This window comes from Monodon monoceros, unplaced genomic scaffold, assembly GCF_005190385.1.
Source record: "Monodon monoceros isolate NGI ecotype Baffin Bay Population unplaced genomic scaffold, NGI_Narwhal_1 Super_Scaffold_15, whole genome shotgun sequence".
Classification (NCBI taxonomy): Eukaryota; Metazoa; Chordata; class Mammalia; order Artiodactyla; family Monodontidae; genus Monodon; species Monodon monoceros.
Window position 1 is genome coordinate 77,091,843 of NW_021703771.1, and position 26,681 is coordinate 77,118,523.

General features: G+C 38.2%; 2 protein-coding genes across 6 annotated transcripts in view; one reads left to right on the plus strand and one right to left on the minus strand.

Moving 5' to 3' along the window:
* The window catches only part of TFB1M (transcription factor B1, mitochondrial), a 62,826-nt gene that overhangs the window by 17,271 nt on the left and 18,874 nt on the right, over positions 1-26,681 (minus strand). For all 5 annotated transcript variants that reach the window (XM_029223848.1, XM_029223847.1, XM_029223846.1 and 2 more), the window contains exon 5: positions 19,552-19,671. In XM_029223848.1, the coding sequence (XP_029079681.1) occupies positions 19,552-19,671 (120 nt within the window). The remainder of the gene's footprint in view (positions 1-19,551; positions 19,672-26,681) is intronic.
* CLDN20 (claudin 20) lies at positions 4,317-6,853 on the plus strand. The gene has a single exon (XM_029223849.1). The coding sequence runs from the start codon at positions 5,227-5,229 to the stop codon at positions 5,875-5,877; it is 651 nt and encodes a 216-aa protein (XP_029079682.1). The 5' UTR covers positions 4,317-5,226; the 3' UTR covers positions 5,878-6,853.

Genomic DNA, 26,681 nt, shown 5'->3' on the forward strand with positions numbered 1-26,681 from the left:
CACGACAACCACGGCAAGGAGCAAAACAAGCCAAGGCACTGAAGGGACCTGGTGGATTTCTTGCTACAGCAGTAGTAACAGTGCTGTTAGTGCCTGAAATTCAACTCTACTTCACTCAGTACTTAGACAAAGAACTGTTTATATATCTCGAAGAAATTAAATAAGTTTATAAAGCAAAATTACAACACTATGGCTAAAAACACAAAATCCACAGGCATTAGATTTCTAAGAGGAGAAAACAATATGTATCTTGCTAAATGCCAGACTTAGAAAAGATGAAAACCAACTAAAAACAACAAAAAATCCAGAAAAATCCAGATAACTGAAACATGCATATTTTTTAACATCTTTATCGGAGTATAATTGCTTTACAGTGTTGTGTTTGTTTCTGGTGTATAACAAAGTGAATCAGCTATATGTATACGTATATCCCCATATCCCCTCCCTCCAGGTGGTCGCAAAGCACCAAGCGGATCTCCCTGTGCTATGCGGCTGCTTCCCACTAGCTATTTCACATTTGGTGGTGTATATATGTCAATGCTACTCTCTCCCTTCATCCCAGCTTACCCTTCCCCCTCCCCTTGTCCTTAAAGTCCATTCTCTACGTCTGTGTCTTTATTCCTGTCTTGCCCCTAGGTTCATCAGAACCAGTTTTTTTTTTAGATTCCATATATATGAAACATGCATTTTTATTATTCACTGCTTTTAAAGAAATGGCTAACATCTAACATGGCTATTAGCAGTTGTAAAATTTTAAACATCCAATCATAAAATTATCTTTTTCTCTCTATAGTGGCTATGAATGTACAGCTTGTAGAATTAACATTACTGAGGTAGAAAAAAAATGAGAACCCAAAGTAGACGAAGATGAAATATGTCTGTACCATTATTCATGGTCTAGAACCTCAGTGTTTGATTTTGGTTCATCTAATGTTTTTCATCACATTATTTTGGTGTAATTTCTTTACAATGCTTTCTAAAATCTCTAATTTACTAAGTTATAATTGTTTTTAACATCTTTATTGGAGTATAATTGCTTTACAATGGTGTGTTAGTTGCTGCTGTATAACAAAGTGAGTCAGCCATATGCTTACGTATATCTCCATATCTCCTCCCTCTTGCGTCTCCCTCCCAGCCTCCCTATCCCACCCCTCTAGGTGGTCACAAAGCACCGAGCTGATCTCCCTGTGCTATGTGGCTGCTTCCCACTAGCTATCTATTATACTTTAGAAATCTTTCTCAGTGGAAAGATTAATAGAAGAAAATTCAGGATACCGCCCCCCTGCCCCGGCCAAAAAAAAAAAAAATACTTGTAGGTTTACTGCTCAGATTCTAGTCAACAGCTGTTGCTGGGTTTTCTTTTTACTTTTATCAAGATATATATAAAACTGTCTTTTGAATGTTTAGTTTGAAAGTTACCAATTTTGTGAATCTTGATTTCAGACAAGTCAGAAGCGCCAGAATAAACAGATAGTCTCAACTATCACCTGCAAAGCACAGTCTAGTGAAAAATATTTCAGACCATGTTCTTTAATCGGGGACATAAAATAATAAATGGTATCCTCCAACACAGATAAAAATTCAGAAATAAATTATAACTATGGAGTAAAACATAATATTAAAAGAAAAGAAAGTCTTTTTGTGAGCACCCAGATAATTCCTCCTCTGTATATAGTGACACAGAAGCATTTTCAGCTTTCAGGTTTCGACAAATCCTGTTGTAACAACAGCTCCCTCCCTCCCCTGCCTCCCTTTTCTGAATTTTCCCCCAGCTCAAAAAATGAGATGGGGAACCCGGTATTTATCTCCTGGCACCACCAGCAGTTTTCCCTGCTCGGATTTCTACGTTGCTCTTCATTTGCTACTTGCAAGTTAACCTATTGGAGCTTCATCACTAATATTCAGAAGCTGTGAACTGAGCCTCAGGTATGTGGCTCCTCTTCATCATGTCTTACTGGGGTTCAATTGAAGACAACTGACAGAAGAGAGTTAAGTCACTGAAGGCTACTGACAAAAGGTATGGAAAACGAGAAGCTTCCACAATGCTTCGGGACCTAAATATAGATCTTCAAGTATAACTCGGTTTGAACTGTACATTGTAAATCTGTTTTTAAATACTAGATTTGATATAAATAAATCTTGTCTGGAAAACTGACTTTACATTTTAACGAAATCCAGTTCAGAATTTCTTTGGGAAATAGCTCATAAATTTAACATTATAGGTTCTGTTCTATATGCAACAGATTTTAGAACCACGAGAGTTCTCATTTAGAACTGTTTTCCATGCTTACTTTCACAGCATTTCACCACCATCACCACCACCGCTGAAACAAAGTATGTCTTTATTCTCTACGAGACAGAAATCTGAGAGAATAGGCCACAAACTGTACCATGCTTGTGGCTGGAGGGGGGGAAAAAAAAAAAAAAAAGATTTCACAGCAATATAGCTAAGATGCCAGTATATTTTTATAAAGGGAAAAGAGTGACCTTCATTTTGGAGAACAAATTCTTTCTGCGTAAGTTCTCCACGCAGAAGAAAGCACTTAAAATCCACTATTCAATAGTAAGTGGGCCCCATGCTAACCGAATGCAATGTCTTATTGTTTACGCCGAGTTTGGCCATCTGTAATTTATCACTGCCAGCACTTGTTAATTAAGATGAACAAGCTGTCTCCAAGTCTGAATTACACTGGAATTTATAAAATGTATTGGTTAATGGGAAGAAAAGAGTTATAACTGGGAAGCTGAGCAGAGACTGATCAACACATAAAGGTTACTCAACCAGAGTAAAAAGAAAGAAAGGAGATGCTCGCAGGGAATGCTAACAGCAGTCTCGCTCTTGAAGAAGCCCTTAAGCCGAAAATGGTCCGGGAAGGCAGTAACTGAGTGAGCTGGCTGGAGTCTGAAATGTTAAAACCCAAACCTGAAAACAGCTATTATGAAACTATAAACATGTGCTTCATTTTTTTTTTTTTCTAGAAACTTTAACTTTCGTTCTATTTCGGTCTCAGATATGAAAAGAAATTTGGAAAACAGAAAAAGAAGGAACTGTAGGATGACAGGCAAAGCCAAGGCACTTTGATGCTCAGAGTGAAACTGACTCTAAGAATTCAAAATCTCAGGGAAATCTCCTGAAACTACAGAATTTACATTTTAAGATTATGAACAAAAATAGAACAATGGAATTCAGACAGCCCAGGATTTAAGCTCTTAGGGAATCAATGTTATAACTGTATTAACTATACAACTGTATTAAAAGTAACACAGGCGTGGATTCACATCACTGCAGATATTTCACAAAAGCCAGGCATCAACCTCCCTGGTGAGTCTCTGAAGCTACGCCACTTGCTCATTTGCTCTATTAATTCCCTCTGGAGTCTTTTTTTCTGTGTGAGAAAGGGAGTGAGTGAGGGGATGGTTAATGGTGCTTTGTCTCTAGATGTAGCATTCTCCCTGCTTCCAACAGGAAGTATACAGGAGGATTTCACCCGGAATTGCTGTGGTAAAGGGGGACAAGGGTGCAAGGTGCAGTGAGGTGGGAAGAGGTGGGGAAGTGGGCACTGCCGATCTTGCCGCTGAGGTCTGTGTGGCGTGGGGCAATCTACTACTTAAGTGTCCTAATCTGAAACAACACTGATGGCCAAGATTACATCTATGGTTTCCTTCATCTCTAAGTTCCTATGAAAACAAATGAAATCGGCCTAAGGAAGGGAGAAAAAAAAAAAATCCAGATGTCATTAAATATCAAGTGTCACGTGACATAATACAAATTTTAGAAATACTAGTAACAATGTCAATTGTAATTTACTGAGTACTTTCTATGGGTTAGATATTGTTCTACACCCTTTAAAATTCTTTCATGTATGTGAAACTCCATGATATAAATAGTATAATCCTCCCTGCTTTCCAGAAGAGAATACTGAGGCACAGAGAGGTTCTGGAAAGCCAAGATTTGACCAAAGTGCTTTAGATTCAGAGCTCATACTGCCTTTTGTGACAAATATATGAATCATGATAGAGCCATTCTAATACATCACTCAAAAATTCAGAAACACAAAAAGGTCAATATTGCTGTATTTCAGAAACCATTGTATTTTCCTCAAAGAAGGCAGTAAGTACTGCCTGATTAAAACATAGCACGTCACAAAGGAAGTACTATCTATTCCCTCTTACTAAACGGAAGGAAGGAAGGGAGGGAGGAAAAAAGTGTAAATTATTTTTGAATCTCTCTCATACAAATAATGATGTGGTTACTTCTGGTATGTATTTGCAGGATTCAATGTCACTACTTCTGAATCGTTTTGAATAACCGGTTTTGCAGCAGACTACTTCATTTGGGTCAGGGAACGATTCTATTCCCAACTAGAAAGGATCTCACATTCTCCTAAGCAAAAGACAGTGGCTTAATTGTTTCAGTTTTGAGTAAGCTGTACCTGAAGGGAAACAACTGCTCACTTAGGTAAGGATTTTGCAAGCTGGAAATTAGAGATAATCATGCCAGTGACTTTGATTTCTTTTACTACTTTCTTCTCCTTCTTAAACAATTCACCTGGGCCATGTGAATGACACATGGAGAGTGTTTGATACATTTTTAAAAATAAAATCATTTTTTGAATGCATTTTTTGAATTTTCTAATATATATTTATAAATCCTTTTTAACAGGTGGGTTTAAACTATTCTTCCTTATTACCTATAGAGTAATAAGTAATTAGAGTATAAGTAATAGAGTATAAGTAATTACCTTCCTTATTACCTATAGAGTATTTTAACTAGACGTAAGTTTTTAAAACCTGTAATACTATTAAAATTCTATATCAGATATCGTACAGCTGGCGTTCCACGTCTGAATCTCCTAACAAGGCACACAGACAACTTCAGCAGAGCTTAAATTTTACATAAAAGAACGAAGTGGACAGCCCTCTCCTTTATGCCACGTATCAAGCACCACCCAGCCAAAATCACTCAGGACAACGGCAGCCTCTGTGGGCCTGGTGTGAGCTTTTCTCCTGGGAAGCAGTGTCCTCATCCACTGCTGGGACCTATTCAGATGGGCTCTCAGCTCCCACTGTACACAGAAGTCTTTTTGTTTTTTTCTTTCTTTCAACCCTGATTTTGTCTTCTTTCCCCAGCCTTTTGTTACCTGGTTCTCTACTGTACAGAAATAGCTACAGTTCTGAGCGAGAGCCATCAGGATTTTCTAGGAGGACAAAGGTAACGGTGACGTTATGATCTCGGCGGGTCTCCAGCTCCTTGCTTTTGCCCTGGCCTTATCTGGGGTCTCTGGAGTGCTCATGGCCACCCTGCTGCCCAACTGGAAGGTGAATGTGGACCCGGGCTCCAACATCATCACAGCCATCGTGCAGCTGCAAGGGCTGTGGATGGACTGCACGTGGTATAGCACCGGGATGTTCAGCTGCACCCTGAAGTACTCCGTCCTGGCCCTCCCCACCCACGTGCAGGCCGCTCGGGCCGCCATGGTCCTGGCCTGTGTCCTGTCTGCTGTGGGGATGTGCACTGCCACAATCGGGATGAAATGCACTCGCTTAGGAGGGGACAGGGAAACCAAGAGTTACGCTTGTTTTGCTGGGGGAGTCTGCCTCATGTCTGCGGGGATCTCTGGTTTAATACCGACGGTGTGGTACACAAAGGAGATCATAGCCAACTTTGTGGATGTGACAGTTCCAGAAAGCAACAAACATGAACCCGGAGGAGCTGTCTACATTGGATTCATTTCGGCCATGCTGCTGTTTATCTCTGGCATGATTTTCTGTATAAAAAAGGATTCGGAGGCTTGGCTCCACCCATCCAAGCAGCAGCACGTCCCCACCACACAGCCAGAGGACCGTTCAGCATACAGCCTGAAGGATTATGTGTGAATAACTGTGTGATGCACATGACTTAAGTGCCTGCTGTGATTTCTGTCTTTATTTTAGATTAAATACAAGAATTGTGCTTACCTTTCTCTACAAAGAATGTAAAACACTTAAAAATTGAAGTTGTTCAAAATGCCAACAAACTTCGTGTACAATTATATCTGTTTTAGATGATTTTTCCATTATTGTTGTCATGTTTTATCTAAAGGTTTATAATGGAAAGAGGTTCTGATTATATTAATAAGGCAATGGAATTGATGGCTTTTTTTTTTCCTTTTTAAGATAAATTGTTGATACATCTTCCTAACTGGTACTTCACTGGATTTTATAAAACAGCTCCACTGCCAAGTATAAAAAGCACCTTGTCCTGGTGTTAACCCAGGATACCCTCTGCTTTTGCTCCCTTTCCTTGGCAACCCCACAGTCACCTGCTTCTGTTTTCAAGCCCCTCTATAGGCCTGCACCTTACGACGCAGGGAGGAGCTGCCCGCCTCCTTCACAGGATGCCCAAACAGGCCACCCCAAGTCCCCACCTACTGTCATCTCCCCGGCTCTGTTGACATTTTAGGAGAAGTATCTCCATATAATATGGCATTCAAAGATTAGGCAGAAATAAAGAAAAGAAACTGGTAAATGCTACCACAGCAAAGCAAAACCAAACCAAACCCAAACTGAAATCTCTAGGACTTGTAAAGCATCAAGTACAAGCTAAGTGAGAACATGAAGAGTTTGTTTCAAAATGGCTTAAGAACTGCCCTGTTCTGGCTGCTAATAAGAGGATTCTCCAGATTAAGTTCATTTTCCTCTATCATTTTTGATTTACCCCTATCATTTAATATCGCACTGATTAGCATCTGGATGATAAAGGTTACTTTCAAGTTGTCATTTTTTTTTCTTTTAGGTTTGACTCATGTTAACAAAAACGTTTTTATAAATGAGCTGCTTCAATTGGTTAATGGATGTGAAAAGAATTCTTAAAGAATAAAAGATGCTTTAAAAGATGTTAAATTATGATATGTAATTCAAACACTTTATAAGAAAATAAAAATTGAATTTTCTAATGTGCAAAGGTAACATTGTACACTGTTGTTTCTAACAATTTATTCATTTACGCTTAGGTATTGTTCATAATACAGTGGTAAAGGGGAAAAAGGCTACTTCATTGTACATTAATAACTCATGAAGTGGGAAGTTATCTTTTATGTGAGTAAATAATTTTGGATTGTGCATACAGACCTACAGACTACAATGTTTTATAGCTATTTTATTTGGTAGATCATCCTCTTCTGTATCATCATTACATATTAACAGAATGGCTAAAATAAAGGTACGATTTCACATGGGAATTAGGAAGGCATTGAAAGTATATATACTCCTGGACTTCCCTGGCGGCACAGTGGTTAAGAATCCGCCTGCCAATGCAGGGGACACGGGCTTGAGCTCTGGTCCGGGAAGATCCCACATGCCGTGGAGCAACTAAACCGGTGTGCCACAACTACTGAGCCTGCGCTCTAGAGCCTGCAAGCCACAACTACTGAGCCCATGTGCTACAACTACTGAGCCCATGCACCACAACTACTGAAGCCCTAGAGCCCGTGCTCTGCAACGAGAAGACACAGCAATGAGAAGCCCGCACACCGCGATGAGGAGCAGACCCTGCCTGCCTCAACTAGAGAAAGCCCGCGCGCAGCAACGAAGACCCAACGCAGCCAAAAATTTTAAAAAATTAGAAAAAAAAGTATATATTCCTTTTGAGCGGTCAAAATACTTTCTAAACAAATGCCATCTATATTTTTAGCTATATGACTTGAGAATATACTGACTTTACTGACGTCTGAGGATTTCCATCATAGCCTATAATTTTGCAGAACCCCGTTGCATATCTCTTACCTCCAATAATTTTGTTCATTTCATTGTGCTTCATACATATAAAAAACGTGTCATCTGCAAAAATGCAATTTTGTTTCTTCCTTCCTTGGATTTATAATACTTATTGCTTATTTTATTCTTGAGTACATATGAAAGCATAACTAATGTTAAATTAGATTATAACAGTAAATACTCTTATTTCTATTCAACACTTATTTCATCTGATTTTTAAGGAGGACAACTCAGGTATTTTTTTCTAATTATAAAACTGGTTTTTAGTTTACACATTTATTTCTTTTACACTCATCCACTTTCAACAAGCATTTGAGTCAACTTACAATAAAGCTGCTGGTCCAATAAACAGAAAAACCAAAAGATAAAGAAGAAAGGTTAAAATGACAAAGAAAAGGAAGAGAGAAAGAATGCTATTAAATAACCCTGGTTGAAGGTTGCTGAAGCAATTAAGTATGAAACGCGGTTTAAAACTTCCCACACAACCAAGTCGGAGAAGGCCACATAAGGAATCTGATAGTTTTGTCTCCTGGAGGAAACCAACAGAGGCCGTTGCTGCTGCCACACTGCCCTATCCCCCCATTCCCCAGCTGTTCTGAGCTCATAGATGTGGAGCCGCCTCTACAACAAGGTGAGGGCACCAACTGTTCCTAGGAGGTGGCCAGGAGCCAGACCGACTGACAATGGTACAACAGCCGCCCCTTGCCTCAAGGGAGGACAAACCCTGTGGGGCCGTTTGTGCCCCAGCGCTCCCCTTCAGACCTTACCCTGGGACCCCCGTGGGACCAGGCTGAAGCTGCGTCTCCAAGCGCAACAACACCCTTGCTTAGCTTTTGCCCTGCCTTGGCCTGCTTCCCTCACTCCTCCTCTTCAGAGTCTCCTCAATACATCACTTTCCCGAAAATCCTTACCCCAATCTCTGCTTCTAGGAAGCCAGACCAAATACAAGAGTATTAGTTAAGCAGAAAAATATTAGTCTTCTGACCTTATGTCCAAAGGATTTTCAAATACAGGGTAACAGACAGCAGAAGTAACAGCCTCAGTATCAGATTCAAAAAACACAAAAGCATGAAAAATGGCTCTTTCTTATGTGGACCCATCCATTTACTAAGCTTATTTGACCAGAGGTCGAGGCCTCAGTAGCTGGGGGCTCGTAGCTGAAAGCTTCTAAAATGCTGTTCTCAAAGGTCATGCGTGGATGCCCCAAAGTGCTGACCTTTTCTTTATGTCACAGGTGTAGCATCATTAATTCATCTAAGATTGTATTGACACAACTTATGCTTTAAATCTGTACCATGTTTGGGAGTTACTTGCTCCATGTGCCATACTTCTAAATAGGCAAAACTATATATAAATTATATGTATGTCTTAAAAGTTATAATCCACATCATTATATCAGGATATAACAACTTAGTCCATAAATATTTGTTTATAATCATAACAGTAAGATCTACCTTTCACTGGCTGCCTCCCTGTGTGAGATACTCCTGTTGGGCACTGTATATTGATTATTTCTATTCCTCACCAACAATCCTTCAAGGGTGGCATTATTGCCCCAATCTGATGTATTATTAACTTATCAGCTTATTAACATGACCAAGTTCTCCTAACTAGGAGCGCTGGAATTCCAGGAGGCCCAGCTGACTTCAAAGTACTTCTAGTTCTTCCACTGCTGTGTACTGCCTCTGCTGTATCAATCAGAAGAGCCGGTTGCAATTCTCAGATTGTATCTAAGTGACTTTTCTACTAGGCTGGGGTACAGGACAGTGGTGTGGGAAGGATGTTAAATCACCAGACCCATGACCACAGTTTATAAAAGAAAAAAGATGACATAGAATTTTGAGGGACTAGCTAATGGCTCAGGATTTCTCACACTTGAGTATGGTTGTCCCTCAGTATCTGTGGGGGATTGGTTCCAGGAATCCGACACATACCAAAATCAGAGGACACTCAAGTCCCTTATATAATGTGGCATAGCATTTGCACAGAACCTACACACATCCTCCTGTATACTTTCAATCAATCATCTCTAGATTACTTATAATACCTAATACAATGTAAATGGTATGTAAATAAATAGTTGTCCTATATTTGGCAAATTCAAGTTTTGCTTTTTGGAACATCCTGGAATTTGTTCTTCTCGACTATTTTTAATCTGGGTGTTGGCTGAATCCACCAATGTGGAACCCGTGGATACGGAGGGCCGACTGTAATGTGCAGACTAGCTGAAATAAAAATTACTGTGGAACCCCAGAAATGTATGAATTCTCAGGGGTCTTCAGATGCCAGCTTGAGAAACTTCAGAAACAAGTCTTACGTTCTCATGGAAGCATTTTTCAACTGTGAATTTGCACTGCAAAAGAGGCATTTTGTTTTCTAATTGGTAAAATAATTTTATGAACTCAACAGTGAAATTAAAATACAAAATTTAAAGAATTCTAACTTAAAAATCCATATACTGCAAACTCTAGTAGTTTACGAAACATCAGAGCAGACCAGTTAGTCTAATTTTAAGAACCTAAGAGGCTGTGTTTTCTGTAAAGAGTTTGGGGTTCAAACTTTGGGGACTGGGCTAGAGAAGTTAATGAGAGGGAAGAATCTGGCAAGAATTGAGCTCAACTACTGAGGAGCAGCGTGCAGTTGTAATAGCTCCACAGCTGTGAGAGTTCTGCCATTAATAAGTTAGTTAATTTAAAGACTGATAATTAGAAGGGTTAACCGATTCTCACAGGAAAAATCCTAAGGTGGTTATAAATAAGCCCTTCTTGTTATATCACACAGGAAGTTCTCCATATCTATTCTTAGAGTTTGGGTTGAGAACAAGCACTGAAGTTTAGTAAATTTTTTCTGAGCACATTTTACCCGTGTTATGCTTATGACCTTCTCTTCTTGCGTTTAAAAGGGTTTAGCCAGAGGGACACCCTTGTACTGTTATTTTTATCATCTCTGTAGGAACTCTTCCCCATTCTTACTTAAGAAAATGAATTTTTAAAGATCTGCTCAATGTAACCATCAGTCAAATATTTTCTGGCTTTCCTCAGAGCGTTCCCGATTTGCCCTAACATGGTAAAACTACTTCAGAGCAGCAGCATATTCTTTTACAACTAAAATTTAATCATTTGATTTATTGTTTTCCTTTATCATAATATATTCTCTCTCCTCCTTGAAAACTGCTTTCCTGGATTAAAAATAAATCCTCTGCATGTAGTATTTACAACATGATGAAAAGCACATACAGAAAACTGCTATGAGTATGTTTAATTTGCCAAAAAGCAAACATCCTCAATAAAAAGAGAATCAAAGACATAGCTAGCTTTTTAACGAATAATAGTTTCATAAGACCTTAATCCTGGAGGAAAAGTACTTTAACTATATGTGGATCTTATCCCTAAATCAAAGATAAAGTTGACAATAACTTCTAAACACCATCAATTACTCTCAACTAGGTAACTAAAACAAAGAGTTAGAAACTTTCCACTAAAAATATTCTAATATCTACCCTGAGAAACCCTTGGTACAATTTAGATGTCTAAAGATTCTGTATTACAGCAATCACCATAACTTTAAAAGCCTAAAAGTGAAGATAGTGGCTTCTGATATAACTGGCTCTTATACTACTGAAAAAGTTATATACACATATATATGCACTGCGAGAAGAGAGAAGGCTATATGGTGACTTGGTTTTCTTCATTACAATGGCCACCTATTCTAGGATAAAAAAATCCCTGAGAGCACCACTGTGTTAAATCTGATCATGATCTATATCTCCAATCATTAAGTTCTGTCTAGGATCTAATAGGATCTATTATTTTGGAAGAAGTCATTTACAATATCTGAAAGCTTGAGATGCTGAAGGGAGGTAATACTGACCTTGATTTGGAAAAAGCTGACAATTAAGTCTGTTATAAAAGTGGAAGATGGACTGAATTCCTAAAGTCACCCGAAAGCGTGGCTAACTGTGGTCGACAACATGGCAGAGGACGTGGAAGGTGGCAGCAAAGGCCATGGCGATGCCTCAGATCACGGTTCAATTTGTACAAACAGGTCAAACGCTATTGGTCAGGGGCTCCATTCTAAATCTATAACTTACGTCTATACCTAAATCTAAAAACCACATGATTTTTTCACGATATCTACTTATATTAGTGAATGTCAAATAACGTAAGGGAAACTTTGCAAGACTTGAGAGTTTCAGCAAGAAGAAAGCTGTTCCTCACTAGCTGTGCACTCCCCGAAGGCAGATGTCTGACTGGGCTACCGCTCCTGTCACCACCCCCTCTCTGCCTAGCTAGGGCTTTTCATGCGGCTGGGGCTCAGGATATCTTCAATGAAGAAATAAGTAAGTTTTTATAGCACACGTCCTGTAGTAACTCATGCAGCAGTGCTTTTGCTAAACTAGACACTGGCTTACTGATTTGTACTTTTGTCAGAGAAGCTTGGTTTCTGTAATTAGCACTTACTCTTCTGTGATTAGCATATAATAGTCAGAGTCTAGTTTAATATCCAACTAGTTTTCCACAGATGACTGATCACAAGTAATACTGTCAAAACAAGGTCTCTCAAAAAAATGGGGGAAAAATCATGATAAATATAATATGTTCGGATCTTTACAGTGACATCAGCATCCTGGCAGCACGACTTGTCTCTCTTTCTCTCCCCTTTTATATACAATTCATCATTCATAACCGAACAGAAGAAAGTGCCTCTGCACGTTACACCGGACAAACCAGGAGATTTCCACCCACCTGTGCTTCAGTTAGTAGACAGACAGGACCGGGAAGGGGGCTGTGGACCCCAGGAAGGCAGTGAGCCTGCCCCACACCCAGCACCTTGATGGGGGTGGGGTGGGGGGGGAAGTGAAACTGGCGACTGAAGACCGCAGCAGACGCTCAGGGAGACAGAGAACTTGCAGAGGTCCAGACAAACAGGGAGAACCAGGCACGCCACCGGAGCGTGATAAAGACAAGCGTGGAGCTGAGAAGGAGGAACTCAGGAGTGAGCCCCCCTCCTTCCCTAGAGCAACACAGCAACGTGCTGGGCTTTCACCAGGACAGTGGTGACCTCGCTTCACAGAGGAGGTGGAAAGAGAAAGGGGCGAGTAACCGACCTCCCGGCTGCACAGATCGCAACTAGATGGACCTGCTTCTCTCCAGCAGCATCTGGATTTCTGAGGAGGGACCTCCATGACTGGGGCGAGGGAGAGGAAAGGGAAAGAGGCAGACAGGAATAACAGAGTGCATGGAAGGTGCTATTCTCTGCCGTCTGCCTTGGGATTTCAGCAAGGGGTCTGCCATGGACCTCTGGGCGGACCCCCACGCGAGGACCGTCCCTACTGGGCTGTGAGCACTCAGAGCCTCAGGTGCTAAGCCCAGACCTTCTGCCGCTCTGCCACCAACTTTTTCTGCCGGACTTTTTTTTTTTTTTTAAACACTCCCTTCAGAGTGCAGCCCCAAAGCCAGATCAGGTCAAGAGAAACCAAAAACTTGAGCTATAGCGCCACCTTCTGGAAAACAAAAGAAGGGTTTCTATTTGCCAGTCTTATTTTAACAAAAGTAAAACTAAGTGTGCTACTTCAAATGAGATGGCAGAGGCACAATTCATCAAACACGATGAAAAACTGGTAATATGGTATTCACAAAAAGAAAATGATAATTCTCCAGTAACTAAACTCAAAGGCACAGAATATTGTAATCTAACTTACAAAGAATTCAGAATAGCTGTTACGATGAAATTCAGTGAGCTACAGATAAACTCAGAAAGGCAATTCGATGAACTCAGGAATAAAATGAGTAAAAAGAAGGAGTTCTTTACCAGAGAGATTGAAATTTTAAAAAAGAACCAAATTCTGGAGCTGAAGAATTTAATGAATGATATGAAAAATACATTAGAGAGCTTAAGAAATAGGGCAGATCAGACCAAAGAAAGAATTAGCAACTTGGAAGACAGGAATTTAGAAATGACTCAGGGGTGAGAACTAAGGTTTTAAAAAAGTGAAGAAATCCTAGGAAAGCTATCAGATATGATGAGAAAAACAAATATAAGAATAATCGGTCTTCCTAAAGGAGAAGAGAGCAGAGAATGTATTTAGAGAATTAATTGCTGAGAACCTCTCAAACCTGGGGAAAGAATTATGCATACATGTCCAAGAAGCTAATGGAATACCCTATCACCTCAATGCAAAAAGACCTTACCCAAGATACATTTTAATGAAACTGTCAAAAATCAATGATAGAGAAAGAATCTTAAAGGCAGCAGGGGGCGGGGTGAGGAAAGTAACCTACAAAGGAACCGCCACTAGGCTATCAGCAGATTTCTCAGCAGAAACACTACAGGCCAGGAGAGAATGGAATGACATATTCAAAGTGCTGAAAGATAATAACTGCCAGCCAAGAATACTTTATCCAGCAAAGTTATCCTTCAAGTATAATGAACAAATAAAGGCTTTCCCAGACAAACAAAAACTGAGGGAGTTCACCACTAGATCTGCCTTGCAAGAAATGCTGAAAAGGAATTCTTCAAGCTAAAATAAAGAGACACTAATAACGACATTAAAGCAACAAAAGAGAGTGCACAATACTCTTGCAAAGGTGAAAAACAGTCAGAATTAGAAAACTTTATATTAGAATGGTGTGTTAACCACAATTATAGCATAAAGGCTTAAGGAAAAGAATATTAAGGATAACGATAGCTATTACAATTTCTCTGTGAATCCACAGCATAAAAAGTGAGATATCGAAGATATAAAAGAGGAAGAGTGAAAGGGTGGAAACTTTATAGACAAAGATAAGGTGCTATCAGCATAAAAAGAAGTGTTTTGTTTCTGAGATGTTTTACGTAAGCCACATGGCAACCACAAAGCCAAACTCGATAGTAGAGTCATGAAAGATAAAAAAGGGAAGACTGAGCAAATGACCATGGAAACCCACCACATTAGAAAGGCAGACAGAAACAGAGAGGCAAAAGAAACAATGGTGATACAAAACAACCAGAAGGCAAATGGTAAGATGGCAGCAGTAAACCCTTGTATGTCAATAATCACTCTAAATACAAATGGACTGCATTCACCAATCAAAAGGTACACAGTGACTGCATGGATTAAAAAACCAAAACCCAACTGTATGCTGCCCACAGGAAGCTCATTTCCGCTCTAAAGACACACATAGGCTCAAAGTGAAGGAATGGAAGTGGAAACCAAAAGAAACTGGGTAGAGCCACACTTGTATCAGACAAAATAGACTTCAAGCCAAAAAATGATAACAAGAGACAAACAAGGTTGTTATGTAATGATAAAAGGGTCAGTACATCTTGAAGATATTGATATAATAATGGTAAATATATATACACTCAACATTGGAGCACTGAAATATATTAAGCAAATACAGTAAGTCCCCTACATACAAACCTTCAAGTTGCAAACTTTCAAAGATGTGAACGTGCCCCTGTATGCCAGCTGTTGTGCTGTACTGCTGTACTTTTCAAGGTGCTGTGCTGTAAGACTAAAAGTGTTTTTTAAAATTTTTGTGGGTTTTTTAATGTATTATTTGTGTGAAAAGTATTATAAACCTATTACAGTACAGTACCATAGAGCCGATTGTGTTAGTTGGGTACCTAGGCTTTGTTGGACTTAGGAAAAATTGGACTTAAGGACACACTCTCGGAATGGAACTCATTCGTATGTAGGGGACTTACTGTACTAACATATCCAAAGGGAGAAATAGACAACAATGCAATAATATGCCACTGTCAGCAATGGACAGATCATCCAGACAGAAAATCAACAAGGAAATGCTGGAAACCATACTCTAGAACAAATGGACGTAAACATATAAAGAACATTCCACTCAACAGGAGCAAAATACACATCCTTCTCGAGGGCACATGGAACGTTTTCAAGTATAGATCACATGACAGGGCATGAGACAAATCTCAGAAAATTAAAGAAGATGAAAATCACACCAACTATCTTTTCTGACCACAATGGTATAAAACTAGAAATCAGCAAGAGGAAAGCTGGAAGATCTAAAAATACGTGGAAACTAAACACACTTCTGAACAACCAATGGGTCAGAGAAGAAATCAAAAGAGAAATAAAAAATTATCTCAAATAACAAATGAAAACACAACATATTAAAACCTATGGAATGCAGAAAAGCAGTTCTGAGAAGTTTACAGCAATAAATGCATGTATTAAGAAATTAGAAAGATCTCAAATAACCTAACTTTATACCTCGAGGAATTAGAAAAAGAACAAAGCTAGCAGAAGAAAGGAAATAGTAAAGATCAGACTGGAAATAAATGAAATGAAGCCCAGAAAAACAATAGAAAGAATCAACAAAACCAAAAGCTGGTTCTTTGAAAAGATTAAAAAAATTGACAAACCTTTAGCCAGACTGAGATAAAAAGAGAAGACTCAAATAAATAAAATTAGAAACGAAAAAGGAGACATTACAACTGAGACTACAGAAATACATAGAACCATACAAGACTATTATGAAAAACTATATGCCAACAAATTAGACAACCTAGAGGAAATGGATAAGTTCTTAGAAACACACAACCTATCAAGACTGAACCACGAAGAAACAAAATCCGAACAGACCAATAGTGAGCAAAGAGGTTGAATCAGTAATCAAAAACCTCCCAAAACAGAAAACCCCAGGACCAGATGTCTTCACTTGAAAATTCTACCATTCAAAGAAGAATTAACACCAATCCTCTCAAACTCTTCCAAAAACAGAGGAGGGAATACTTCCAAATTCATTCTATGAGGCCAGCATTACTTTGAAACCAAAGCCAGATAAGGATACCACAAGGAAACTATAGACCAATACCCCTAATGAATACATATGCAAAAATTCTCTACAAAATATTAGTAAGCCAAATTCAAGAACACATAAAAAGGATCATGCACCATGACCAAGTGGGATTTATCCCTGAGATGTAAGGATGGTTCAACATACACAAATCAAAAAATGTAACACATCACACTAATAAAATGAAAGATAAAAATCACATGATCACCTTACTAGATGCAGAAAAAGCATTTGACAATTACAACAACCTTTCCTGATGAAAACTTTCAGTAGACTGGATATAGAAGGAACATAGTTCCACAGAATAAAGACCACAAACAACAAATGCACAGCTAACATTATACTCAGTGGAGAAAACCTGAAAGCTTTTCCTCTAAGATTAGGAACAAGACAAGGACGCCCACTATCACCACTCTTATTTACTTAAGAATATTGGAAGTCCTAGCTAGATTAGACAAGACAAAGAAAAGGCATCCAAATCGGGAAAGAAGAGGTAAAACTGTCACTATTTGTAGATGATATGATTTTGCACATAGAAAATCCCAAAGACTCAACCAAAAAACTCTTGGACGTAATCAACAATTTCAGTAAAGTTGCAAGACACAAAAATCAACACACAGAAATCAACTGCATTTCTATATACTAAGGATGAAACATCTGAAAAGAAATAAAACTATCCATTCACAATAGCATCAAAAACAATAAAATACTTAGGAATAAATTTAATCAAGAAGTGAAAGATCTATAGAGTGAAAACTACAAGACTTTGCTGAAAGATATCAAAGGAAACACAAATGGAAAGACATCTTATATTCATGGATTTGAAAAATGAATATTATTACAATGTCCATCCTACCCAAAGCCATCTATAGATTCAATGCAATCCCCATGAAAATACCAATGCCATTCTTTACAGAAATAGAAAAAAGAATTCTAAAATTTGTATGGAACCACAGATGTCCCTGAATAGCCAAAGCAATACTGAGGAAAAAAACAAAGCTGGAGGTATCACACTTTCTGAGATATCATACTTCCCGACTACAAACTATACTACAAAGCTACAGTAAAAACAAGACAGAACAAAACAAAAAACAGTAATGTTACTGGCACAAAAACAGACACATAGACCAATGAACAGGATAGAGAGCCCAGAATTAAACCCTTGCTTATATGATCAACTAATATTTGACAAGGGAGCCAAGAGCACCCAATGGGGAAAGCATAGTTTCTTCAATGAATGGTGTTGGGAAAACCGGATAAACACACGCAGTGAAACTGGACTCCTTTCTAGGATCAAACACTTAAACACAAGGTCTGACACTACACAACTCCCAGAAAAAAAGAGTAGGAAGTAAACTCCTCCACTTGGTCCTGGCAATGATTTTTTTTGGATATAACAACAAAAACACATAGAGCAAAAGCAAAAATCAACAGAAGGGACCACAAACTTAAGAGCTTCTGCATAGCAAAAGTAACACTTCACAAAATGAAAAGACAAACTACAGAATGAGAAAAAATTTTTACAAATCATATACTGGATAAGGAGTTAATACCCAAAATATAAAAAGAACTCCTACTACTCAATGACAACAAAGCCCCAAATAATCTGATTAAAAGATGGGCAGAAAAACTAAATAGACTTTTTTCCAAAGAAGATAACCCAATGGCCAACAGGTACATGAAAAAATGCTCGACATCACTAATCATCAGGGCAATACTAATGAAAATCACAATGAGATATCACCTCACACCTGTTAGAATGGCGATCAAGAAGGTAAGAGGTAAGTGCTGGTGAGGATGTGGAGAAAAGGGAACCCTTGTGCACTGCTGGTGGGAATGTAAGTTGGTGCAGCCACTACGGAAAATGGTATGGAGTATCCTGGCAAAATTAAAAACAGATCTACCATATGATCCAGCAATTCAACTTCTGGGTATTTATCTGAAGAAAATGAAACCACTAACTCAAAAAGATACATGCACCTCTGTATTCATTGCAGCATTATGTACAATAGCCAGACAGGGAAGCTAACTTAAATGTCCATCGATAGATGAATGGATAAAGAAAATGTGGTGTATATTTTATATACATATATTATGGAATATTATTCAGTCATAAGAAAGAAGGACACCCCGACAACACAACAATCTGTGACAACACAGCTGGACCTTGAGCACATTATGCTAAGTGAGATAAGTCAGACAGAAAGACATGTACTGTATGTTATCACTTACATGTGGAATTTTAAAAAGCCAGACTTGTGAAATGGTGGTTACCAGGGGAGCGGGGGACAGGAAGCTGTTTAAAGGTACAAACTTACAATGAGTCATAAATAAACCCTAGACATATAATGCACAGTAAATATAAACAATACTGTATTATAATAAAACTTGCTAAGAGACTAGAACTTAATTATTTCAACTATCAAAAAGAAAGGATAATTATGTAATAAGATAGAGGTGCCAATTATTGCTACAATGGCAACTATATTACAATATATAAATGTACCAAGTTAACATGTTGTATACCTTAAAGTTATACAATGTTAAATGTCAAATATATTTCAATAAAAATAAACAGATAATGTTTGATGTAACTTTAGTTAGAAGTCTCCATCAGAAATCACAAAGAAATACTGATTTCTTTTTTTGAGTATTGGGTGACCATATAACTCATCTTAAATACTGGGATACTTTTAAGGGTAAAAGGGGATAATAATAATAATGATAATAGCACCACCAGGGCAACATGGATAAACCTAGACATTTGGTCACACTATAGAAGGAGAAGAAAAATTAGAATAAGAACTATTCATACTGTGATGTTTATGGTTCTCATTTAGGAGAGGTAAAGAAAAAGGTGTGGTACGGTGTGCATATAAGATCAGATTCTAGAGATAATTTCCTATGACATATCCTCACAGGAGCAAAGATTACAATTAAAATCCTAATTCTGGTATGCTAAAACAAACAAAAAGAAACTCACCTCCGGTTTGGGGATGAAAGCCTGACCTGGAATTGTCAAGATGTGCTGAACGTCACAGAGGTACTGGGCCATGATGGAGAGGCGACTGCGCTGCTTGCTTCCTGTACTGGCTGTAAGTCTCTGCACAAGGACACAAAGGAATTTTAGCAAGTAATTCATTCATTATCTATGAACACTAGGTAGATTTTCTGAGATAAATTTTAAAAGCATAGGCTACCTGACATGATACAAAGCCAACATGGAGAATATTTTCCTCCAGTACTAACTGAGGTACATCTAAGAAGCATGAATTATATCATATACAGTGCACTCAAAAAAATCATATAAGAAAAAAAAAAAAAAATCATATAAGAAAACTTCCCTACCACTGGCTGTTGGGATTTTCAAACCACTGTTATATTATGCAGAAGATACTGTATGAAACAAGTAATCCATAAGTACTGATAAATGAAAAAGTTAGCAAGAATAATGGAGAACTAAAGATGCTTTCATTTTATGAACTACCCCAATATCTGCATGAACATTTTCAGTGGTGTGCTTTTCCTTACTTAAATGTAGTAAAACCTTGAGTATTCAGAACTATTGAAGAATTGGCTTTTTTTGCAACTAATTTTTACAAAAAACTAGGAATTTATTCTCTTAAGCACCCAAACTTTTTTTTTTTTTTTTTTGCGGTACGCGGGCCTCTCACTGTTGTGGCCTCTCCCGTTGCGGAGCGCAGGCTCCGGACGCGCAGGCTCAGCGGCCATGGCTCACAGGCCCAGCTGCTCTGCGGCATGTGGGATCTTCCCGGACCAGGGCACGAACCCGTGTCCCCTGCATCGGCAGGCGGACTCTCAACCACTGCGCCACCAGGGAAGCCCCAAACATTTTTATTTTAACATTAGGTATATTCAAATTAACTCATAAATACAATTTCAACCAATAACCGAAAAGGATTTTTAGAAAGAACCTTAAATTCCATATAAATTTCATATGAAAAAGCAAAGGGCCAAGACAGCCAGGATACTCCAGAAGAACATCAGGAACTGGGGGAACAGGGGGCAGGGGCTGCTGTGTGGAGACGAGGTGGGGGGGGACTCGCCTTGCCAGATATCAAAATTAAGGCAGTACGGTATTGCTAGAGGTACAAACAGACCAATGGAACAAAAACCTTAGAAAGAGACCCAAGCACATGTGGACATTTGAACTGTGACAGGTGTGAGGTAGCAGCTGCCAGTGGGAAAAGGAAGGATCCTTCAGCGATACTGTTGTAAACAGGAATCTACAAGGAGGACAATGGAGGTCCGTATCTCACATCACAACCAAAAATAAATTCCAAGTGAATTAACAGGAAGTGAAAAATTTTTAATTTTTATAAGTAAATATCTATGACCCCCATGGTAAGGAAGAATTTCTTAATAATGAAAAAGCAGAAGCAAGAAAAGACTGATGTATTTTGTTCTATTTAAAAACTTCTGTGTAATAAAAACACCATAAAGGTAAGGCACAGACTGAGACAAGGTATTTGAAACTGATATCTGACAAAGGATTAGTGCTCAGAAGAAACTCCTATAGCTCCATAATCAAAAGATAAACAACTAATAGAAAATATGATGAGAAATACGGTAAGAGCAACCCCAATGAACCATAACCATAAACTATGTGTAAGTAAATTACAGATTAGGGGCCTGCACATTAAAACCATATGAGATACAGTTTCATATTCATGAAATGAACAAAATTTAAACAACAGAAAAAGAACCTGACAGAACCTAATACTGGCAACAATACGGAGCAGCAGGAATTCCCATACGCCGCTAGTGAGACGCGAAATTGGCACAAGCACTGTGGCCTATGATCTGGCAATATATATAGCAAAGCTAAAGTTGGGTAAACCCTTATGATCCTTTAGGTCTACCTTTATGAATATATCCTAGAGACCTGCTTCACAGGGAGATATGTACAGGGATATTCACTGCAACATTATACGTAGGATCCAAAAAAAAGTGGAAAAATATAAAGGTCCATCAATAGGTGAATAATTAAACTGTGGTAATTTTGACAATGGAATGCTAAATAATAGTTACAATGAATAACAAGAGACACCAACATAAATCCCAAATAGAGTAAACAATAATTGACAGAAAATATGTACAGTATGACTCCACTCACATCATAACTTCAAAAGATTATTTCTTATTGTTTACTCTCTATGTGCATATCTATCTATATCTGTAGAGCAAGCAAAACATGTTCATGGGCATAATATCAATTTTAAGACAGTTCAATTCATAGGAGGGAAAAGGGGGATAGAAGAGGGCTCCAAACATATCTATTTTATTTCTTAGAAAGATATGAAAAATATGGCAGTATATTAAGATTGGACAAAGCTGAGTGGTGGATAAAACAATTAGGCATACTTATTTTTCTAAAATGTAGCCTGCTTCTCTACGTTCTTAGAACTCCCTGGACATTCTAAATCTCTTTTGAATGATAGAGTCAACATTGCAAATACCAACAATTACTGGAATAATCCTGGGGCCAGGTATGCCTGTGCTGTGCCGTACCACTAAACAGTCAAAGACGGAGCGCTTTTTGAGTCACTGGGTTGGCCAAAAAGTTCATTTGTCCCCCCCCCCGGCCCCCCCGCAAGATAGCTCTAGTAGCACTCAGCTGTCTTTAACTACATTCGAAACAGATTTGTTAGATTGTGATAGCTGTCATATCAGCGTGCATTGAAAAAACCTTATCAAAATTGGTAAATTTTTGTGTAGCCATTTTAATATTGAAGATTCAAGAAAAAAAGCGACATTTTCTGAATATTATGCTTTATTATTTCAAGAAAGGTAAAAACGGAACTGAAACGCAAAAAAAAGATTTGTGCCAGTGTATGGAGAAGGTGCTGTGACTGATCGAACGTGTCAAAAGTGCTCTGTGAAGTTTCGTGCTGGAGATTTCTCGCTGGACGATGCTCCACGGTCAGATAGACCAGCTGAAGTTGATAGCGATCAAATCGAGAAATTAATCGAGAACTCAACATTATACCACCCAGGAGCTAGCCAACAAACTCAACATATACAAATGAAGTGCTGAAAATCATTTGCACCAGCCTGGTTATATTCAACACTTTGTTGTTTGGGTACCACACAAGTTAAGTGAAAAAAACCTTGACTGTATTTCCGCATGCAATTCTCTATTTAAATGTAATGAAAATGCTCCGTTTTTAAAACAAATTGTGGTGGGTGATGAAACGTAGATACTGCACAATAATGTGGAATGGAAGAGATTGTGGGGCAAACAAGATGAACCATCACCACTCCAAAGGCTGGTCTTCATCCAAAGAAGGTGATGTCGTGTACATGGTGGGAAGGGAAGGGAGTTCTCTATTGTGAGCTCCTTCCAGAAAACTAGACGATTAATTCCAACATGTACTGCTCCCAATTAGACCAACTGAAAGCAGCGCTCAATGAAAAGTGTCTGGAATTAGTCAACAGAAAATGCATAATCTTCCATCAGGACAATGCAAGGCCACATGTTTCTCTGATGACCAGGCAAAAACCGTTACAGCTTGGCTGATTCCTCCGCCATATTCACCAGGCATTGCAACTTTGGATTTCCGATTACTTCAGTCTTTACAAAATTCTCTTAATGGAAAAAATTTCAATTCCTTGGAAGACTGTAAAAGGCACCTGGAGCAGTTCTTTGCTCAAAAAGAAAAAAAGTTTTGGGAAGATGGAATTGTGAAGTTGCCTGAAAAATGGCAGAAGGTAGTGGAGTACATTGTTCAATAAAGTTCTTGGTAAAAATGAAAAATGTGTCTTTTATTTTTACTTAAAAACCGAAGGAATCTTTTGGCCAACCCAATATATTTACTGTGCTGGGTGTTTCTCTTTCCTGCTTCACTGTCACGTGTCAAACTCTAATAGTCCCTTTTACTTTGCTGCTTCTAACCAGCTGTGGGCATGAACGCCACATAATTTGGCTTGTAAAAGCTTTGCCTTAGGTAAGATTTAAAAATAGGCTTTAATCTGAGATGCTGAGAAAATTTCCTATGGGCAAAGTTAACCGTAGATTTTGTAGCATATTTTGTTACTTAGAAGCCATCCCTCATCTCAACCCTTTTTACTTTAGATTACCTGGCTCTTGTCTGTATATGGACAGTTAAAATTACCGGGAAGTCAAGTTAAGACAAGTGATGAGTTGCTACAGTATATATAACAAAATAAATTCTTCCCTTCTAAAATGTAAAGCCGACAACTGTACATATTCTCACGCAAATATCAAAAACAAAGACAAATAATGGAAGTACAGATTTAAGTTAAAGAATAAGCTTATGGATCAAATGGTCAAAAATATTTCTAGTTCTTTATAAAGAAAAAAGGAACTTTACCACTGGCATAAGATTCAAAATTTTTAAAATGCATTGTGCAAACCGGCACCATTCAAAGCAGTTGTGTAAAACTAAAATGCAGCATGAACATAATCACAAAATTAGAAAATAAACCAAAAGAAATGCCCAGACTTAAATGATCTCATCCTGGATTTTCTTCCAGTATTTTACTTTACATCTGAAAGGTGTGTTCCCACTGAAGAGAATTTAAAAATCACTTTAACCAAAAAGCAAACCAGGGAGGCATGGATGGTAAGCTAATTTGCTATAAAGACACATTTAAGTACAATATATTTCACCTAGAGTGCTATGTATCCAGTTATGCCAGGGGAAGGGGTGTCCTGATAGACACCTATCCAACGTAACCCATGCAAATACACACACAGGCTGTGGAGATGGAAATATGTGAATCACATCTTATAACTTAGAAGAAAGCAGCACACATACCTGTCTCTAATTTATTAAGGAAAAATTCAAGCCACAAACCAGAAAGCTCTGCAAAAAGATTTCATTAAACGCTAGCATAAGAGTTAAACGGTCGATCAACCATTCAGACATGAATTGATGTTTCTTTGATAGAACGTATTACAGGTAAAGCTATGAAAATTCAAACTCCACCACAGGATAGATTTGAAAAGCAAAAGCCCAGGGAATCAAACCAGGTAATTTTTCAGTAAAAAGAAAAACTCTTAACCCTTACGCTTTTAAAAACTTCTGACTGAATATAAGAAAAACAATGGGTCCAAGAATTCACAAGGACAGTGTTATTTATTTTCCTATTCATCTAAAATAACTGTAAGTACAAATAGAAAAATTAGGCTTATACTTGAGAAGTTGCACAGCCAAACACCAGGGACGATGAGAACTAGATAATCAATGGAGAGGTGATTTCCTCCCTGCCAGGGATGTGACCATTCACCAGCCAGGGTCCCCTGGAGATGGCAGGAGATGGAAAGGCTGATGCTGGACCCAGAAAGAAAAGACCACAGGTCTGGCCACAGAAAGAACGTGAACATCGTGACTTCAGCAGAAAACATATGACCTGTGTTCAAGTTCAGCTTTCCCTGTAACTAGCTCCACAACCTGTGGAAGACATTAAACTACTTGGAACCTCAGTTTCATCATCTATGAGATTTGTTAAGGTCTCATTTATTGCTACTATTGCTAATAGTCTGATTCTATTTTATGAGCTGTTAACTTTAAACTGTCTACACGCCTCGTAATGTGTGAGCTGAATTCTTAAATTTACACCCTGTAGTCTTAAGAGGAACATGCTCATTTCTGTTCTGTAACTCACAAAGCCAAGCCAAGCAAATGTTTAAAAGTGCTTTCTGTGGCTAAATACAAAATTACAAATATGACAGTGTCAAGAACAAACAGAGTTTACATAAGAGAATGCTGCTTAGTCTCCCATTGAAACTTTCACTTTCAAAAATCAGTCAGAGGAGCAGTGTTATCTACACTTCTAAAGCACTCCGTTAATTACAGATTCAATATAAACTCTTCTCAATATTAATACTAAAATCAACTTTTTGTTAAAGAAAAATAATTGCATACGGTTAAGTGGAAGCAACACTATTATTAATAAGCACAACTGACACTCAGTCATTGAAAATGTTATCCCACCTCTTCAGCCTCTGTTCCTTTGCTCTTTCCCCCCAAAGAATCAGAGTACATAGTATTTTGCATTTCTATTGTGTTACTGAAGAACAGAAATACCATAATAATCATGTCAGCTGAGAAAGAAAAACCAAGGACAAATCCAAAAGCTGAGAAAATAAGAAGAACTATTAGCATGGCCTCAATTCAAACCAAGAGAAGAGAATTAACAGAGTCACGAGGAGGAGACAACTAGGACCTTAGGAAAAAGAGGATGTCATCTTAGAGTTTCTAACAAACACAAAAGGGTCCTAATTTTTGTGATGGATTTTATAGCCAAATAATCTAAAACAAAGTTTTTCCAACTGTGGCGTTACTGACATTTTGGGCTGGTTAGTGCTGAGTAATTCTTTGCTGTGGGGGACTGTCCTGTGCACTGAAGGATGTTTATCAGCATCCCTAACCTCTATCCACTAGATGCCAGAAGCATCCCCAACATTAAAAAACCAAAAACCTCAGAATATCCAGTATCTTGTCAAAAATTATCAGGCTTGCAAAGAAGCGGAAAAACGGGACCCATAGCAAAGAAGGTGGGCAAAGTCAACTGGTAAAACAGTACAGAAATGACAGAGGTAATGAAATTAGTAGGCAAAGATCTTAAAATAGCTATTACAGATATTATACATATGCATAAGGATGCCAAGGAAAGCATGAACATAATGAGAGAAAGGGAAGATATAATAAGACTCAAATGAAACTTTTAGAGTTAAAAATACAATATCTGAAATGAAAAATAAACTGAGTAAAATTAACAACGGATTAGACACTGCAGAAAAGAGTGGTAAATTTAAAGCTGCAGAATGATCCAGCATTGCCACTTTCAGGTTTATACCCTAAATAAATCTTGCCTATGTGCACCAGTTGACATCAAAATAGGAATGTTCATGACAGTTGTTTGTGATAATCAAACACTGAAACTAATGCAGGGTCCCAAAACAGGAAAATGGACAGATAAATCTGACAGATAAATAGTCAACGAGTGGGTAGTAAATAGCTGTACAAATAAACTACAGCTATGAACATGAGCAGATCAGGATAAAAAGAATACAAAGAATACACGCTGTATGAACCCACCTGTATGAAGTTAAAAAATGGACAA

What these genes read in the sequence shown, in the direction of transcription:
- CLDN20 (XM_029223849.1), top strand. Translation starts at nt 5,227, where the DNA reads ATGATCTCGGCGGGTCTCCAGCTCCTTGCTTTTGCCCTGGCCTTATCT.